This window comes from Chiroxiphia lanceolata, chromosome 6 (genome assembly GCF_009829145.1).
Source record: "Chiroxiphia lanceolata isolate bChiLan1 chromosome 6, bChiLan1.pri, whole genome shotgun sequence".
NCBI classification, from domain to species: domain Eukaryota; kingdom Metazoa; phylum Chordata; class Aves; order Passeriformes; family Pipridae; genus Chiroxiphia; species Chiroxiphia lanceolata.
In genome coordinates, this window is record NC_045642.1 from 52,279,947 (window position 1) to 52,300,704 (window position 20,758).

The 20,758-nt window shown below is 39.0% G+C and overlaps 1 protein-coding gene across 2 annotated transcripts in view; it reads right to left on the reverse strand.

Annotated features, from left to right (window-relative positions):
• Positions 1-3,009: 3,009 nt before the first annotated feature.
• BCL11B (BAF chromatin remodeling complex subunit BCL11B) overlaps positions 3,010-20,758 on the reverse strand; it is a 97,114-nt gene continuing 79,365 nt past the window's right edge. For both annotated transcript variants that reach the window (XM_032691540.1, XM_032691539.1), the window contains one exon: positions 3,010-10,216. In XM_032691540.1, the coding sequence (XP_032547431.1) occupies positions 8,205-10,216 (2,012 nt within the window). In that variant the 3' untranslated portion in view covers positions 3,010-8,204. The remainder of the gene's footprint in view (positions 10,217-20,758) is intronic.

Here is a 20,758-nt window from a genome sequence, read left to right on the forward strand (position 1 = left end):
AATACCTGTGACTTCCGCCATAATCGGCGCTGCCACTTGCCAACTCTATGCGAAAACATATAAACGTACTTCCATTGCACAGGAACTTTATTACAGCTATCCTGACAGAATAAGAAATAATTAAAAAGATACACATAAAAGGAAACCTGCAACTATTTTTGTGCGCAGAAAAAGTTATCTGTAAATCAATACCTTGTCTGCACAATGCAATGGTCTCCTAATTAGTACCAGAAATAGACAAATCTGAACAACTTTTGGAACTAGCCTCACCCTCAAACTGTGGTCTGACTAAGCCCTAAGTGTATGTCCGCTCTCAATAAATTTAGTACAATATTGTCATATCCTGTGATTAAAGCCATGGGAAAACAGGCAGTGACAAACCTGGGTGAAGAATCTCTCCTTACCAACCAATTTTTTTTTCAATGGGTAGATGTAAAATTATATTTGATCCTGTTCTATATAATATCCTGTTTAGGAAGTGTACTGAAAGAAATAGTCTTGCACTGGTGGTGTATAGGAATGAATAGGTCTTTTCCATCTCTAACACATGTGATCCCAGAGAATGGTCTGTCATTTGTCAGACAGTGAAATCCATGTTGTCATTGAGTAGCTAAAGGTCAGTGTTTAGCTGAGCTAGGAGAATAATTCAGAGCAAATCAACTATTAGGCAAATGTTGCTTCTTTTTTGCTTACAAGTTGTCTGCAAATAGATCACAATTTTCTCAAATATATTCATTATTCAGAATTATTTCCTGAATGATTTTGGTGTATAATTATTGGTCTGTTCACAAGCCTTTCATTTTGAGTGCTCAGTTTTCAAGCCGTTTTAATTGGATGTATAGATCACATGGTATCTTTCTGTCCTTTGGTAGGGTAAATGTAACTCTTGATCTCCACATTTTGGTGGAAAAATCTCAATTGTGGTCTTACAGTTCAATGACCAATACTATTCTGTTATACGTTCTTATAATTTGTGTAAATTTTATGTATGTAAAGCCACTAAGCCAGATTCAAGTCCATGGAATGCTTATGTAAATCAGTAGTAAATGTGTTGAATCCAAAGAAGCAATGTTGTGTACGATCAGTGTGAAGAATAAGGACCTTGAGAAATCAAATCACCTTTAAAATAGTTTTTCATTATAATAATTATAATGCTGAGTTAAAGTGTCTCTCCTTTCATACCAAAGTTTGAATTCCACTGGTTTCACTTGGATTTCACAAAGATTTTTCTAAGCCCTTTTCCTTTACTAATTATAATGGAGTTCTTGGATTACATAAGCATGTGTGAAACAGGAGTATCCAACCCAAGGATGTTGCAAAGAGACTCATTTGGATTTAGTTGTTTGCAGCTTTATTTGTGTGATTTCTCACATTTTCTCTGTATAAAGGGCCTAATTCTACTTTTTCCGTCATGCCAACATGTGTGAGTAATCAGAGCTCTGACAGACAAGCTCTAACAGATCCAATAGTGATGAGTGAAGGCATTACAACTTCCAGGAGGTCCACGCTTCTCCTTGCCGGGCAGACACCACCTCCCCTAGCAGAGGCAATAGACAGAGAGTCTGTCCCCTTGTACCTCCAAGCCCTTCCGGCCACAAGCCACAATGCACAGTAGAGGCTGCTGCTGCTAAACCTTCGAACACCACATCAACATCTGCAAGGCCTGCAGCGCCTTTACAGCTGACAAAATGACACGGTGGTATAAGCTCAGCTAGAGTGAAGTCATGTTTATGGGGTGTCAAAAACACCCCATTCAAATGCGAACTGTACAAAATTTAGAAGTAAAATGTAACAGCCTTTACAGCTCACTGCAGAAGGCATCCAAAACGAACATGGCATTTGGGAAATTATAGCGTGAACTATTGCCCAATATAATTGTCAGCGTCGGGTTCTGATTTCATTTTCACTGGTTTTTCATGAGTGCAGCTTTTCAAAGCCTGTAACTTTTATATCACTCTGAAGCCTTGATCCAGTAAAGCACTTACACACATACCTAAATTTAGATTGTAGATTCAGGGAGCCTGAGATCAGGAAGAGACCATCTGTAGGAGCTCTTCTGTAGCACAAAACACTTAGCTTCCCCTCCTGACTTCTGAGTTGAGCCAAATACTTTAAAGTCCAGGAGCAGTTCCTTTGAAATGAATTTCAATTACCCGCCTGCTTTGAATCACAAGCCTGTTACATGGTTTGCTGGACCAGGGCCTCCAGGAAATCAGAATCTGGTCTCTGACACTACAAATCTTTCCTATGCTGTCCAATAATGGTTTGAATAACAATTCTCTTATTCAAAATTTCCATGCATTAACTAACACGTTGGCTTGATAAAGAACATCAGGATAGTGAACTGTCTGTAGCTGTCAGCTGTTATCCTCAAACTGTGCAAAATTATCCTCAAATTGTGCAAAATTCTGCCTTTCACTGTGCATGCCTTTGTGCCTAGCTGAGGAGGACGAGGAGCACGTTTAGCTGCAGTCATATTTTGGTGCTTCCTGCATAATACAGTTTGTGGCCCAAATTGAGGTCCTGATTGAATTGGTAAGTGTTCTCCCTCTTTGCACTGGCATCCAAGAAGCAGAACACATTAACAAACTTAAGTGCATAGACCATAGAGTTAAGTTTGTGTGGAGGGATAGAAAGAAACACAAGAGCAAAGCAGGTCTCACCGCTTTTAGAAAACTGAGCTAATGGCCCCAAACGTAACACAATTTCATATGAGAAATGTGACTGCTTCAAGCATTATTCTACCATTTTGTCTCAAGACCCCTATTCAGGAAATACCTTATATCATATTTAAGTCAAAGGGATGTAATCAGGACCTGAGCATCTACTTAGCATCATGCAGGTTCTCACATGTCCTCCCCAAACAAGAATTCTCTCCTGGTTGACTCCCATGAGAACTGACAGAAAATACAGCATAAGCTCTATCATCTGTACTGAAGCTTCAACTCCTCACTCCTTTCTTTTTTCCCCTTCCCATCCCTCAATTTCAAAGAACCAGGAAAGACAAGATTTGGAGATCAAGTCAAATGTCCAATTTATTTTTATAACTTGAAACTGGAACAAACGTTGTTTTGAACGAGCGTACAAATGAAATGGTAGACACATGCTGAACTCAACATTGTGACAATAAGGGGAAAAAAAAGAGGCCAAAAATCTTGTACAGAGAATAAAAGGAACAATAAATATTTCACTAAGCCATATTGAAATGACCTCCAGCCATCTCAACATTTTATCCATAATAAAAAAAAAAGTGCTCTCGTTTTTTAAACAGAGCACAAATACCAAGCAATAATAAATAGTTCCAAACTTGTAGTAAAAGACAAAACCTCCAAGTAAACAACAAAAGCTCATACAATAAGTAATAGAAAAAGGTAATAAAAATATTTTGCCTTGCCGGTACAAATGCAAACAACTTAAATCAACGTTACTTTGCTTTGCAGTTCTAAAATACAAAGAGCACCATAAAAATGAGTTTGCCTGTGATAAACAAAACCTTGGACTGTCTTTTACATAGGACTGGGATGAAATGCTGATTTTTTGACCCTTTCCTTAAAAATTGGTATTTTTCTTTCTAAAACCAGGTTCCCGGACCTGTCCTGCTGCCAAGGGAGTTGACCAGAATTTTGCTCTGGACTACAAAGGCAACAGGGCTAGAAACAATGAAAGTAATAAATTCAACCTCAAAAAAGTAATGAAAAACTACCATAAGTGTGAAAAGAACTGTGGCAGCATTCTAGCTATGTCCATGTTATATTGTGCTTATGGCCTAGTAAACTACAGCTCTTCTAAGCTAGAAGATAAGGAGGGCCATTTCAGTATCACTACAGCCTGCAGAAACACAACCCTTGTGCTTTTGGGTGACTTACTGTTAGTTTCAGTGATCTAAGTCACAAAATTAGACAACTGCTGGTGTTTGCTATTCTGGATCATTAAAAACAACAGGGAGACTGGAGCTCCTAAGCAACTTACACTAAAATGAAAGGTGAAATTATTTCTTAAATTAATGAACTGTGGACTGAAAATGTGCAGTTAACTTCTGATCTTCATTGCATTGATACAAGTCCAAGATATTCTTCTGAGTTCGGTGACATGACTCTGGATTTATGTGAAACTCCAGAGATCTGAATTTTCACCAAAAAGTGAAAATGTGCCTTTAAGGGACCACATTCCAACCTCCGTTATGCTGGAGTAATTCAGGACTAAGAGTTATGAATAATTCCTGATTTATATCAGTTTAATTGAGATCCAGAATTTCTCCAGAAGTCTTAAGGGTACATCATTCAAGTCTGGAAGGCATACATCTATCTGTTAGGTAGCTGGACCAAATTCTCCCTGTCACACCCATGCCTCTCCAATTGCTCCAGTGTTTCTGCACTAATGAAAGCAGCAGAAGAATTTGGCATGGCAATATTTTTTTTTTCTTTTTGTTTTAAGTTTTACCACTGTTTCCTGTGAGAGCACTGAGCATTTTCCCCTTCTCCCCTTCGCTGAAGCATTAGTGCCTCTTCTTCCACCTCTCTTTCCCCTCGACCCAAAAGGGAAAGAGTGTGAGAGAGAGAGAGAAAAAGGACTGCAAAGAAGAGAGAAATCAAAAGGTACAGGATTTCATCCCAATCCCTCAAACATTCAGAAGTTTATGGAATGTACAATTAGAAGTGAACAGCAGCAAAGCAGCTAATAACATGGACTGGCAAGACCTGTACATGGAGTCGGTCCTGTTCTGACAGGGAAGAGGAGGGCTGTGCCTGGACTAATTTTTCTTCAACCCGATTACAGCTGTACCAACAGCAGACCATTTTATGTCAAAGTGGATGCAACAGCTCTCACTTTTTGCTATAAAAAGACTTTCTTCCAGAGGGTGGTGGCAGGGTGTGAGGAGCAGTGAGTGGGGGTTGGCCAGGAGAGGGAAGATGGATTGGACATCTTCTTGTTTGGAAGGAGGGGAAGAAATCTCCTCTCTCTCTCTCTCTCAAATCTGCAGGGAAGCTGTGGGATGTCACCCCAGACACCTTTCCGGGAACGGAATTTCATTTCACACAAACAGGAAATAACCATCCAGCCTGGTTCAACCATACCTGGTAAAACCTTGATGCAAGGGGTCCAGGCAGCTTTGAAGTTATTTAGAGCCCTGTAGGAACAGCACTTTTTGTAGGCCATTTCTGACAAAAAAAATATATATACAACTAAAATTATTTGTGAACAACAACAACAAAAAAATTTAAAATAAAAAAGCACTTAATTATTTTGTTTTGTTTCTTTTACTGAAAGGTCGTCTAACAACCCCCTTTTTTCCTGTACAATAAGGACTTCACATACAAATTTTTTTTTATTTTTGCAATATTTTATCCTGCCAAATTAAAAAAATATATTATGGCAGCCTGTTTGTTTGTTTTTATTTTTATTTCCAAATTCACTAACAAAAAGGTACATTAAATCCCTTTAAAAGGACAAGCGTACAGTTAAAAAATTACAAGCTTCAGTAAAAATACAGCAAGTGCCTACATCATATGAATCAACCAATATCAATATCCATTCCAGAAGGGGAAGGAAGGGGGGCAAAGGGGAGAAAAAAAGAGAAAAATAGGTACAGGTCAGAAACGTGATTTTTTTTTTTTTTTCTGCAAAGCAATAACAATATTAAGCACTTTTTTCTACATACTTTTTCTACGTGGTGTAGCAATCACCTTTTAATCCCCGAATACAAGATTCTATACATTTTTTGAAATAAAAATTCAACACCCAAGGCAGAAAAAAATTTACTAAAACTCAAGACTTTACAGTTACAGTGACAAGAACAAATTTATAGACCCACCATTTAAATTTTACTGCAACATTTTCAAGGAAAAAAGAAAATTTTTTTTTTTCTTTCTGGTTTTGTAAAATGCCCAGGCATTCTCCATTATTACAAATACTGGTCCACTTTTACAGTAATCAAGAAATTTTAATATATATAATATATACTAAAACCCCGTCACCAAAAGAAAACAATATACACATGGCCATTATGGCATTTTTTTTAATAACCTATTAAGCAAACTTTGAAAAAAAAAAAAGATTGCTCAAACACACATACACACAATTTCTTTTTTACCCTTGTATGTATTCAATACTGTAAACGTATTTTAAGACAGAGTGCACTAAATTTAACTTTTAAAAAAAAATTAGCCGTTGTTCCTGAATTGGTTTTTTTCATTCAATGATAGCAACTTGTAATTTGTGTCATTTGAGTTTTAATTCAGCAGTAAATCATTTCCATTCCATTTCCTAAGCAGCGTTGTCCTGAAAAAAAAAAAAAGCTGAGAATAATTCAGCTAATGTATGTCCGAAGTTGTGCTGGGTATACATCTTCATTTGATTGGGTCTTATGGCATTTTCATGTCCACTATCTTCAACCAGTAATTTTTTAAGTAAATGTGGCTCTTTTTTTTTTCTAAAGAATGTACTTTTCTTGTTTTACTTTTTTTTTAAAAGTCTTTCCATTTCACAAAAACATTTTGCATTTGTCTCAAGAGACTCAAATAGGAAGATCAGTTTTCAAGGCACTCACGTCAAATTGAATGGCAGTAGAAAAACTGTCCAATAAATTATTTTATTTATTTTTCTTTATAGTGCCAGTATTGTGAATGCCATGCTTAGCAACACTGACACTTAATCTCAGCTGTTCCCTTACAGTTTAACCCACCTTTGGGCCAAGTAGAATATGATGTAATTTCTTGTTGAGAAGCCATTTTTCTCTTAACCACAAACAAAAGCTTTAAAGTGCGGGTCAACATAATTAAAATCTCTAACCATAATTGTCTACTGTTTGCTAATATTAGTTCTAAAAGGCTTTAAAATATTTGGAATTTAAAAGTAGAACAGGTGCATTTTCCTTTGCTTTACTTTTTGTCTGTTGTAATGCTTTTTTCTGAATACAATTCCATTCTGTTCCTAATTAAGTCAAGGGAAAAACTCTTACCGACTTCAGTAGGAGCAGAATCTTGCCAAGACAGGTAAATCAAACAGGATTTATTTTTCTCTTCCTTATAATAACATCACTGTACATCATATAATATTCCTGCTCATAAACCAAATGCCTATGAATTGAGGCTTTTCATTGAGAAAATCACACTTTCCGATCTTCTAACATCAAACCACAGCAAATACAGACTGAAGTAGATGTCCTGAATTCAAATTTTATGATTTTGTGGTTTAAAAAGGAAAAAAAAAAAAAATGAAGAAAAAAGATGGCATTTGGCTCCTCTGAGATTTGAAAATAATATTACAATGCTCAAGATGTTCATTTATTGTCTCTAGGAAGAGTCACAGGAGGGGAAGAGGGAGGGAAAAACACCGCAAAAAGTGACAAACTGGCACCCTTATGTTGCCATAGCTTTTAACAACAAGAAGAAACTATCAGATAGTAATGTACAATTAAGAATGTTTCTGGGTTTTGAATGTAGCTGCCTTCTGCACCTTTGTCTTTTTTGCTGTCATAGCTTTAGTGCTGCAATCCATCTAGAAAAGGCCTCTATCATCAGCGACATTGTCAGTGCTATGTATTTGATCCAATTTCGAAAGAAAGTGCTAATTTTAAAGATTGTTATCCGCTGTACAGTTTTGTTTTCCCTAATCTTCAAGGTTATTTAAGAAGAGGAAAGAAAAATTTCAAAAAAGAAAGAAAGAAAGAAAGAAAAAAGAAAGAAAAAAAGATTTCGGTTCTCATGCTGGCTTCTTCACAAGAAATTACACACACTTAGCTTAAATTTCAACAAAGCAGCGGCCCAAAAATTATAATTTTAAAAGATATGTTTCTCCCCTACAATGCAAGTAATCTCAGGCTACGACTGGGTAAAATTAAAAAGGGATACCCAACAAAATTTTAAAAGAAATTTAAACAGAAAGAATAAAAAAAAGTACCTGCACATGCCAAAAAATTACAAAAACCCAATAAATACAGAAATTATTGCACAGTTAAAAGGCTCCACAATTTTTACTGCCTTAATCAACCCTCGGGTTTAATAGAACTTTGTAGACACAGGTTATATTTAAGTGCCAAAGTCTGGCACCTACCATAGTTATGCTAAGTTATGTTTACGGAGGCAAGTTAGGTCATCTTTTCTCAGTTGGCAATAGTTAAACTGTACAAATAAAATGTTACCTAGACCCCTGAAATTTAACCTAGTGGAGGTGGGGGTGGGGAGGGGCAGGAGGGAGGGGGGGCCTTAGCTTCTTTCTGCCTGCTCAATTTTGACGTCATTTGTCAGCAAATGTTCTCCATGCCACTTTTTCATGTGTTTCTCCAGGGTGCTGTAAACACTGAAGGGCATCTGGCAAATGTCGCAGCGGTAGACCTCCTTCCCTATCTGGCCATGCGTTTTCATATGGCGCGTCAGCTTACTGCTCTGGGCACATGCATAGTTGCAGAGCTCGCATTTGTAAGGCCGCTCTCCAGTGTGGCTCCGACGGTGTACCGTCAAATTGCTGCAGTTCTTAAAGACCTTGCCACAGTACTCACATGTATCACTCCTGCGCCCTTCCTTCGAACTGGGTCGCCCGGGGCCGGGTCCGCTGATGTGGGGGGTGCTGCCTCCGCTCGCCGTGCCGCTGCGCCCTGAGAGCCCCCCGTCCAGCATGTCCCCCGGCGGAGTGGAGAAACGCAGGCTCCCATTCTCCGACGAGTGCTCGGAAGAGGTCGCGAAGGGGGATTGTCGGGAGTCTGTGAATCCGAGGAACGGATCCTTCATGAAGTGCCGCGATGCTGCATACCCTACCAGCCACTGGGAGTAAACGTTTTCGGAAGGTATTATCGTTGCTGGTGGCAAGTCCAAATCTTTCTCTACCTTTATTCTTTTAGAAGAATTGTTTAAACTGGGGCTCGTGATAGGTGTTGGCTTACGGGGGAACAAGTTTGGGAAGGGTTCACCCGGGCCAAAGTTTCTTCCATTGACCGCACCTTCCTCAGTGCGGTCCAGCTCTCCTACCACTGAGTCTTCATCGCCCGGATCTCTCTGACAGAGATCTCGAGGACACAAGTCTCGCTGATCAGAGGACCTTTTCATGAAGCTACTCCTCTTCTGTTTTTCAGCTAACATGTCGTTATATTGCTGAATGGCACCTAGACTTACATTCTCGATGACTTTTCCCAGGACGAGGGATTTCTCGTCCGGCAGCGACTTGGAGCCGTTTTCTCGGTTACGACTCAGCTCTGAGTCCATACTGAAGCTTGACTCTGGCCGGCTCTCATTTTCAAGTTCCTCTTCCTCCTCCTCCTCCTCTTCCTCTTCTTCATTGTCATGGCCCAGAGAAGGATCGCTCTCGTTCCTGAAATCTGCCTCACTGGATTTCAGTCCCTCTCCAGTGAGCTCACTTGTGCCTGGCTCAGGGGAACTAGTGGTGGACAGTCCATCATCTGACCTGCCTGTCATGGAGCCAGCTTTATGCATATGTGTTTTCATGTGGCGTTTTAGCTTGCTGGCCTGGGAGCAAGCATGGTCACAGAGCTGACACTTGTAGGGCTTTTCTCCTGTGTGACTGCGCCGGTGCACAATAAGGTTACTCTGGAACTTGAATGTTTTCCCACAAAATTCACAGGACTTGCTCTTGGCCTGAGGCTGGGGAGGCGTAGTGCTGCTGGGGGGCATGGGGGGCAGTGGCGGGGTGCTCAAAAAAGGTGATTTAGGACTTGGCTGGAAAGGATTCAGCAGGCGATGCATAGGGTTGGTGCGACTGGGTGAGACTGGCGGAGGGGTGGAACTGTTTCCTGCCAGCTCTCGAAGCCTTCTGGAGAAATCCATCGCTGGGGACTCAATTGCCATGGGGTTTAAACGCATAACTCTGTCAAAGGCACTGGGATGCTGGGCAACTAACCCCATTTCTTCGGCACTAAGGCGATGTGGATCCAGATGATGACGAGGCGGTGGGCTGAACAGCGGAGGTGTGTTTGGGAGCCGACCCTCACCAAAGCCAGGGTGTTCACGCAAGATGGGTCCTGTCATCCGCAAAAGATTAAAAGGGTTGTTGTCTCCAAGAAAATTCATCAGCGGGGACTGTGCAACAGTCTCCGGTCCCAGAGGAGGAGGGATGGTGATGCGTGGAGTAAGGGAACTGTTTGAAGGGCTTGTTTCCAGGTAGATGCGGAATCCATGTGTGTTCTGGGCATGCTGAAGCAAGAACCAAGCGCTATTAAAAGGCTGCTTGCATGTTGTGCAAATATAGCTTGAAGGCTCATCTTTACCTATAAAAGAAAAAGCAGAAAGAACACTTAAAAAATAATACAGAGGAGAACATTTAAATACAGTTGGCATGCACTTTATTTTGCTAACACATTTCCTTCTTGGCATTTCTGAAAGAAGGATTTAATTGCAACGTATTGACTGATATAAATTGTTGAACAGCACATTTACTCACCACACTTATTCACTTAACATGTATGACAAATATCACACGTACTCATTTCTGCTATATACATTTACATCCTCTAACTTGCAAATAAAACCTTCCTTCATGACGTGTAAGGATCCAAATCCTTTCATGTGTTTATTCCACAAAAAGGAATTTGTTTCAAGGGATTTATGACTACGTACGAAAACCAAGGAAAATGCAGCGTGGTAGGTTTTACAAGGCACCTGCAAGGAGCTTCAGTGTCATTTTCATTCTTTCATTTTATATACTTCATGCAGCAGTCCCCTGAGATCTTGCTGAATTTAATTTATACATGCTTCAGTCATGCCAGCACTTCCATTTTTAAAATACTATGTAGGTATTTAGCCACACAAGTCCTATTCAAGTCAACAGGAGCTTGGAAAACATACCCTTGTATAAACCACTTTGACATTCTTTTTGCCAAAACACCAAGAAGCCACTCAAATGAAACATCCGGTAATCAAAGCTGACAGCACAGTTGCAATTAACAGTAACAAATGTCGGGCCGTGCTTGAACTGGGTCCCAAAAATTTCTGAGCCTGAGCCTGCCCTCCAATGCAGAAATGCTCACCAGAGCCAAAAACATTGTTCTGTTTGCTTTTCTAGCCTCTTTGAACGGCTGCATAAAGGTGGAAAGCATTCCTTTAACCTTGATTCAGCTTTACATAAAGGACAGGTGTGGACAAGTCTGTACCACAGTCATAATTTTGCTAGCTAGAAAATTCCAGTCCTGGGCACAATATAAACTGTGTCCTATCTTCAAAAAGCACTTTTCTCCCACTCCCCTCCCTTCTTCAGTGTCTCTGCAAGACTCTGATAAATTCATAAATATGTGTCAACTTGAAATTCACGGTCCAGGATTTGTTTTGTTGTTTGTTATTAAATGAGGGGAAGGTTTCCTGAAAAAACAACTGCACATTTTGGAAAAACTAAAATTAATTTCTTGCTTGTTTGTTTGTTTGTTTATGAAAGCACATATTTTGGCTAGCGATGGCCCCACTGCACCTAAAGGCACTAAACTTCCGGATAGTTCAGTACCTGAACCAAGCTTCCTGCCTGACCCATGATGCTGCAAGCACCCAAGCAATGCCTGATCCAGCCGCTCCACAGGAGCTCAGATCCAAAGCTGAACTATACAGACCCTTTTCTAGACAGGGAGGTTGCCATTCACAAAAGCCTGTTGCATGAGCTTTAAAATGAAAGAGTTTATAAGGTGAGCAGAACCGCATTATCGAAACTACCTTGTAAAGGGGAATGACTCATAGCAGACAAAGAAAAAAAATTAAACTCGGGCACATCAGGAGAAGTGGGATTGCTGCTGACTGAATTCCCCTCTTCTGGCTGTTGCAGGAACGGCTGCTGCTAACAAAACCTACAAAACCTTAGACAAGGAGGCTAGAAGATTATCTGCCTACCTATCAGCCTGTCAGTTTATCTAATCTTATCACCCAATATACATCCATAACAGCATAAAGGGAAAAGTATGTATCAGATTGAGACTTATTTACAAAGGTAGGTGACAAATGTGATGCAACTCCTCACGCTTCTGTTGATTTAGTAGGGCTATTGCTGTGGACAGCAGCTTCAAATCTCGATTTCAGGGAAGCCACCTCTTCACAGCCAAGAAAAAATGTATACAATACGGCGGGCATTTGTGCCTGGCTGACATGGCCCCTGTGCCCCAGCCCCGCATGCTGTGTCTGTACGAGACAGATGCAGTTGCTTTGATTAATCTCTAACAATCGCTGTTCGAAAAAAACACAAGTTTGAGAACTGCACTCAGCTTGGAAAAAGTGCCCATAACGGCTATTGACATTAATGAAAGCCACATACAAACATGGAAAGGAACTGATACATTATCCCTTAAAAATCTACTCAGCACTGAGGCAGTTAGGAAGTTTTATGTCAGCTTTGCAGCCAAAGGAACAGTAAATGCTCCCATTATTACTTCAAATATTTAAATTTCTGTTTCTTACAGAAATATGATGAAAATGTCTAGACCTTTAACTTTTCTTGCACAGCAACATGTGTAGTATAAAAAGTGACAGAAATCACTGAAGCAGACTAAAGTATATAACATACTCTGTCAAAAGCTTGTTTAAACAATATGTTTTACCTCAGCTCACCCTGGAATAGATTTTAATAAAGCCCCTTCCAAAGTGTGATCTAATAGCAAATGAAGTGCAGCATCTTACAAGGTCATATATCTTCAAATTAAAGAGTGCTCTGCACCCTTCACCTTCACTTTATCCACTCTAATTAATCGATTTATTACCCACAGCTGTTCGATTATTTCATTTTTAAAGTCACAGCATGCATTCTTTTTTGTTGTGGGGCTTTTTTTCTTTAAAAAAATAAATTGTGTGAGTGTCTGTGTGTGTGCATGCATTCTCTTTGCTTAGCTCAAGAACTGACAGGAGGAAGAAAGCAGCTGTGTATTAGACGACAACAACAACAGCAACACATTTACTTGAGCAAAGGCACATACGTAAGAAGAAAAATTCCTGAGCAGGCTGAGGATCAAGGCCAATCTAAAACTGAAATGGCTGATTAAAAAAATTACCCTCAAAATGGCAGCTGGCTGGATGCTTGCTATTACATGTTACATGGAATTAAGATGTTTTAGTTTGTTTTGTTCTCCAAAATTTCACCTCCATGAAATTCAAGAGAGGAAAGTAAATCCCCTCCTTTTTAGTTTTCTTTCAAACAGCAAATTAGTGCTATTAGTGATCTAAGATTTACAAGCTAGCAATCATAAGTCTTCTCTTCCTTTCTGTTGTTTAGCTTTTATGCTCCTTAAGACTCCTCTTCAGGAGACCCCAACACAACAACAAAATTGACTGCAGGCTATCTGGCTACCAATCTCTGATTGCTTCATGAGTGTTTGTGGGTACATGCCTGCCTATATAGATACATTTTATTTTTTTAAAACTTTCACAACCCTCAAAGACTGTCCCCAGACTCCCTGTTTAAAAAAATAAATAAATAAATAAATAAAATGTTAATTTCCTTACTGTCACTTCATGGTTTTCTTGCCTAAAAGTTGCCCTGAGCAGTGTAGATGCTCACTTTTAAGAACAGAACAATGTCAAAAATCTTTGAAGATCCACTCCAAACATTTTTATATTCAAAAACTTGTTAAATATTTTAAACATGCCCAGAAAGAGCCATATATTGCTCAAGAATGATCCTTATATTTAATAATACAGTGCACCTATACTATAAAACTCTTTGTTATAAGGCTACTTTTGATATATGACTATCTTAATCCCTTGCCACCTGCACTGAAGTCTGTCTAAATACCTTCTTTATGACAACTAGCTATATAGGTCTTTGCCATATGCAGTCTTTATCACTTTAGCATGTGCTTGACTTTGAGCATGTGAGTAATCAACATCAGTGAAACTTAAGCATAGGCTGAAGTGCTCTGTTGGATAGTGATGAAATTATTCATGTGCTTAGAGTTAAACACAAGCCAAGACTTCATTATTACTGTTTGATGATTTGCACGTGGTTTCAATGCTACAGTCTGTAACCAGGCACGAATTTCAGGGCTGATAGTTCAAGTATAATTCTTTATCTTTACAGTAGTTGGTAGATATGGTGTATCTACCACACAGACATGAGACATCCAGGTCACAACTCCTGAGCAATCAATTGTAGTTTCACAGTCGCAGTAAAGCCAAACAAACACTGCCACATTCAGACAATGACAGAGAGGTTTGTAGGTCTGAATCCGACTGAGACACAGGCGTATAGATTTAGAAATACTGTTTCGAAGGTTAGGAAGGATTGTGAAATTGAAGAATGAGAGGACTAGGATAAACCTTAAGGTTTGGCTTGTCCAGTTCCCGACCCAAGGGATCATAGAATCATAGAATGGTATGACTTGGAAGAAACCTTAAAGATCATCTTGTTCCAACTCCCCTGCCATAGGCAGGGACACCTTCTACTAGACCAGGTTGCTCAAAGCCCCATCCAACCTTATCTAGAACACTTCCAGGGACAGGGCATTCACAACTCCTCTGGGTAACTTGTTTCAGTGCCTCATTACCCTCACAGTAAAGAATTTTTTCCTAATATCTAACCTATACTTACTCTCTTTCAGTTTGAACCCATTCCCTCCTAACGTGTCACTACAGCTCCATTTCTATGCATCTGTTCATATCTATGGAAGATGCTCCACTATACCACTTCAAAGGTCATCAAATGGAGATTCTACAGCCTTTCCAAAGTCTACCTCATTCCTTCTCTCCTTTACAATCATGAAGGTTCCCCAAGTGCCTAATCTTTCTTCCTGCAATATAATTGTCCATAATATATTGTCCTACCTAGATGCACATGCAAAACATAGGAAACAATTTAGTCGGCTCCTCACATACGGACATCATCCAACCCAGGGATTTGCAGTTGAAACTACTTCATGTCTTTTAGCGTCTCCTTCTCCCATTTTGATTTGGAAATGTTGAGTGAGAGAGAATTCACTTTGTTTTGGAGTAGTCGGTGGCCATGGTCGGCTATTTTCAGTATTAAAAAACCCCTTCTCTTCTTTCCAATTGAAATTGCCGAGTTCAACTCTCAACCATTAGATCGTATTATATTTTTATCTGGGAGATTAAAAATCTCTCTAGTGTCTTCTCCCAAAGCAGGTAATTATAAACTATGAACTTATTGAACACTCTTGCCTTTTCTGCATATTATGACAAAAGATGGTCTTTTCCAGAAATATTAAAATGTGTTCCCTCCATTACTGCATGACAGATTATGTTCCATTCAAAATGTCAAAGCAATAATGAGCTTTTTTTCTCTGTCATGAATAGCACAAAACAAAGCTAAATTCAGACACTGCCTCCCAGATTCTGCCCTTAGAGGGGGCAGTGAGAAAAGACAGGTCAGTTTGCCCCCCCAGAACAAGAGTAGCCTGTGTCTGCGGGCATCCACCCTACTGCACCAGGCAGCCTGAATCCCTGACTTATCTGTCCTCTGCAGTCTGACTTGTATCATTTAGTGATACGCAGATCTTCCTCACCCAGTTGGTACATGACTTTCTATATACCCTGAATGCTGAGCGTCTTTGCCCTGGAGATAAAAATTTCCCTCAAAATATCCTCAGTTATTCTGGATACCATCAAACAATAATCAGTGTGAGATAAGAACTGTTGAGAATTCATTATTTTCTGCTGAGCTACAGTGACATCCAGTGCCTTATGAATCCTCCCCTCAGCATGCCTGAATAATTCCATTAGCTGTAACAGAGAATGAACTCCCCCTCTTTTTAATCACCCACCCATAACCCCTGCCAGGACTGTGGTGAGGACCTGCAGTCAGGTCCATATAACCACGGCCGTTCTTTACCTCTAGCAATACTTTCCAGATAATATTTCTGGTTCCCTTTTACAAAGTTACAACAGTAGCAATAAAAACGTTAAGGAATTTTAATGTTGGTTTACTGCACCTTTAGAAGTTCAGAAAAAGTAGAAACTTGCAAGCTTTAAAGAAAGGACACCTTTTATTGTAGCACTCAGGAACAGACATGTATCAGGTTCCTACAATCTTTCAGTCAATATTATTCTCTTCTCCACCACTTGATTTTTAATGAATATTTAAATAATTGCTCCTTGTTGTTATGATGGTTACTCTAATAATACCAATAAAGGTAGCATGGATGCTCCATAAAAAACACACCTTTAATTGAATTATTATTAAATTAAAATGCCATAATTGAGAACACGAGTTTACAAGTCTTCTTATAAGACCAGCTGACATTAAAGAGAAGGGTATTAAATACTGGAAAGATTTAGTGTTGCATAGTGAAAAAAATATATCGTTATATGAAGTTTGACAGATCACCACACAAGGGCCAAATGTTTCACAGGTGTCTGCAGTGTGGATCTGCTGTGTGAACTATATCGGTTCATACTCGATGCTTTACTGGGTATGCAAAAATATCTCAGATACAGGTATTTCTGCTGAAGAGGTTTTATAAGCCATATTATCACTTTAAATTATCCAAGTTAGCAAGAACATTTACTTGCATATGTTTATAATAGAATAAACATGTGCTGAACACACGCAATATCGAGAGTTTTACCCTTCCTGAACTCCCTGGGCTGTTTGGAAGTGCTGCTACCTCCATTTCAGAAGGACTGACAGTCTCAATAAAAAAGACAGAAGTGTGAAGTAGGGTCCAAGTCTGGATGTGGATCACCACTGCCAGTCCAATGACAGTCACTAGTTTTAAACACCAAACCCAAAGGAACCATATCTCTTTACACCTCTCTTCACCTTAATTTTGTTTTGATGGCAACAAGTACTGAAGATGAAAAACAAGCACAGCTCCTCTATCCATCCCCAGAACTAATGCAGTGCATCCATCCCCACACTGCCTCATCTAAAGAAAGGGCTCAAGAGAGTCTTGCAGCACATCCTGCTAAGGGTGATGGGGACTATCACCAACAGTTTATAAAGTTAGCATCAGCTGGTAGCTAAAGTTGGTGTTTTATGACTTAACAAGTTGCCTGCAGTCTCACAACCTATGCATCTCCAATTCTACACTCAGATAAACAGCTGTTGTCTCTTGTAAAGCTCAGCCAACCTGAAGTGCATCTCAGTCAAGAAGAGATGGAGATTCAGATGAAAGAATCCAGCATGAGGGGTCACACAGTCTGTCATCATCTGGAAATGGGGAATCTCGGGATGAGGTCAGTGAATGAAAGAATGTGACAAGGAAACAAAAATTAAATATTTTTAAGAGGTGGATGGAAAAATAAGGGTGTCTGAAGGAAGAACTAACTGAGAGACGTTACTTCTCAGTAACAGAATCCTGTTTCCTCCCATACAAGATCCTGTTCTCTTTTTCTACCTTGCCTCTTGATAGCCTATCTCCTCTAGTGCCATCATCAAATCACAACTTCATGCAATATTCTTCTCCCACACACTGCCTGTATGTTTTACAGCTTTTCCCATCCTTTTTCTACCTTGACTAGTGAGAATGCAAGCTCTCTACAGAGATTATACAAGAAGCTTTATGCCAAGAGAACCTACACACCCAAGACCCTCTCATTCCCAGCACCAATTCTGATTAGCAATGCAAACATTCTTGAGAGCATTTTCTACCTGTTGGAAAATATCTACAGTAACACTCATTGGCACCAATATTAAAATATATTAATATTACACTACTATTAGCAACATATTACTAATTATTTCTGTGCTAAAGCCAACTGTCAAACTCCAGTTTTGGTGGATTAAGTGCTGCCCCATTTTTTGGGAGACTATTTAATTTTCTGAAACCATTTCAGCAGTGCTCCTTTTCTACTAGGCAGAACTGCAAATCATCTGTTTATCATTCTTGTAATAATAAATATCTGTTTTGTTGAATGAACTATTTTATTAAATTAGTGGAAAACCAAACATTAATTACCCATCACATAGCTGAGAAGTTAGACTGCCATGTTGTCTGTCTATAGCCAATCCTTTCAGAATTCCAAGAATAAAGAGCATAAATCCTTGAAAGTCTTAGAGATATCAACCTGATAAACCTCGCCAAACTCTGATTTGAATTACTCTGCTATGAATTCAAAGTAGCTGTGACAGTCACCAATGCAGAATTTTTCCAGATAAACTATACCAGGTTGTCACTAACAAGGACCTTAACTAGACTTACATGAATATAGCAAGTTGTGACTTGTTCTTTTTTCATTAAACTTTCCCCAGAAGCATATTATATGTCCTCTCTGGCATTTACAGTTACAAAAAAGGAGGAGGCTGCAGGCACACTACAGCCATGCATAACACAAACAGATGCTTCCTGCTTCTTAATGGACACGGGCGACCTTTGGCTGAAGATGCAGTTCGTGTTCAATGGTCCCATTTTCTGTGAGACTTAATCATACCTCAGATCTGTACTGCCAGATTCACATAAATGAGCCAAATGCACAGCTCAGTTGAATTTCTAGTGCATTACAAAATGGCAATATTATATTTTTAGGTATAAAATGTCAATAGGCATTTTGGGCAACTTCGTTCTGGATGTCCAATTTCTTGTTCCTTAAAAGAGTTTCTGGCTTCCTGGAAGTTCAGACTACAGAAGTATAAGAAATGCTTTTACTTAGTGCAAAAAAGGAAAGGAAAATACATAGCAAAAGTTGGAACTCATGACACAGGGATTTTGACCTAGAAGCACTATTTCAATGGAAGATAAAAAACATGTTTGTCATCTCTGAACACCTTCTCCTAATTGGTGTTAAATCTAAAATACAAAGGCAATTTATAAAGCAGAGAAAGGGAGAAGTGTGAAAAGTGAGGAGCAAACAGGAAAATCAATATTAAAAGATCAATAGCGAATGAGTTAACTTTTAAATCAGCCCTTTGTGATACAACAGTTTCAACTGACTCCACCTTTAGCATCTAAACAGCTTTGTGTCTTTTAGACAGTTTCTCTGAACCTGAGGCATCAGCTAGCAGACCGAAATGATGCTTTACAAACCTGGTGTATAAAACAGTGAAAACTATCAAAGAAAATGGGGAATGCAATACAGGGGGGGCAACATACCCACTCGTGAGATTAAAAGACCATAGGACTACCCACGGCTGGTGGTTTAATATATAGGATCACATTTACAGCACTCATGAAAAACTGTTGTACTGCTAAAGGACACTTCTAGGCCTTTTCTTAGCATTAGGTATTCAAATGCATTTGAAATAATGTCAATCTTTTCTACAACATATGAAATATGCCAGCAGCTTCCCTTTAAATCGGTTTCCTGTAACCAGCTTTGTTTGAAAACTGGCAAGTGCTGGGATATTTTTTTTCCCACAGACTTTTCTAAGGTGCCATTTTCTCATCTTACAATCAAGAATTCTCAGCAATCTGAATAGGAACTAAAAGAAGGATACATAAAGGAAATTGTCCATGTCATATAATGGAAAAATAAAGAGTGAATTAGGAAACAATAAAAGAAGCCAAAGGGTGAAAACAAATTTTCCTGTCTTTTTTTCCTCAGGAGTACTTCAATTTGTTTTACTGCAACTATTTCTTAGGGTATTAGGTGCCTATTCATATTTAGTAAATGAAATAGCATTTTTGTTTTAATTCATTGCTTCTTTAACAAATGCTAACTCCCATCTCTGCTTCTTTAAATCCACAAAATCTCCATGTTCAACCCTAAGAAGTATTGTAAAGGCTGTAAATCTTGTTTTAATGGAATGTACATTTAGCTATGAGGAGATAATTGACGTTATGGAGGGCCTAGATGCTGAATTATATAGGTTATCTAATACAAAGGGGACTCATTACCGAAGCACTACAAACAAGTAGTAATATATGTATATTGTTCTGAGTGGCGTTATAGCAAAAGTGTTCAGGTCTGCGGGGATTTATAAAACACAAGAAAACAGCAGACATGCACTTGTAAATTTGTCTCATTTGTCTCTGAAGTTAAAGGTTATTCCCTTGATCTGAATTTGTAATAAAAACATGCTAGACTAAGGTTTGTAGAGAATGTTTGAATATGTAAATTGTGTATAATGATAGGCAATTATAGGGTAAAAACTGGACCTTATGAATGTTACAGAATTGCATGGAGCATCAAAGTATTTTCCTTCAGATGAAATATTTATCTTTTATGCATGTTATAAGCACTTTTTCAAAGGTATTCAGCAACCTATTTGAGAGGAGAGTTGACAAAAATCAAACCATTACAACTGACTAAGACCGTGGGCTTATGCACAGGAGAAGCCACAGCTTTTTACAGAATATACATAATAAATCTCTTGAACTAATGGTTCCGGAGATGGATCCTCAAGGACAAGTTCCACTGATTTTCACTCCCTTAGATGAAAGCTGGTCAGATGTTTCTGGATTTTTTTTAAGACGATATGGGGGTGGAAGTGTGGGGAGGGAGACTGGGGAGAATAAGTAGGTAAGAATGTGAATTTTCTTGGACTGATTAAATGAAGCCCCATTTTCCCTCCAGTCCATTGGCTGCTGTTTTCAGGGAATAATAAAAAACAATAAAAAAAAAATGCTGCATCGAGATAGAAAGTAGCAAAGCCGGGAGATGATACTATAGTTTATGCTACTGAAGATAAGGTTTTCTCCTTCTCTGAGCACGACAGTCTGTTCAGGTTAACCAACTGCAGTGTTAGAATAACTCCAGCCGACTTGTCACAGAGTACAAAAGTCATCAGCAACTGAATGTTCTTTTCTGCACCGCAATTAAGACGAATCAATACGACGTGCCACAAATGGTATTTTACTCTCAATAAGAACTCGGGCTGAGTTTATTCAGAATATTTTAGCGCTTCCCCAGGGGATTTTGGTCCGACGCAGATGGCAAATAAAGTACTCAGC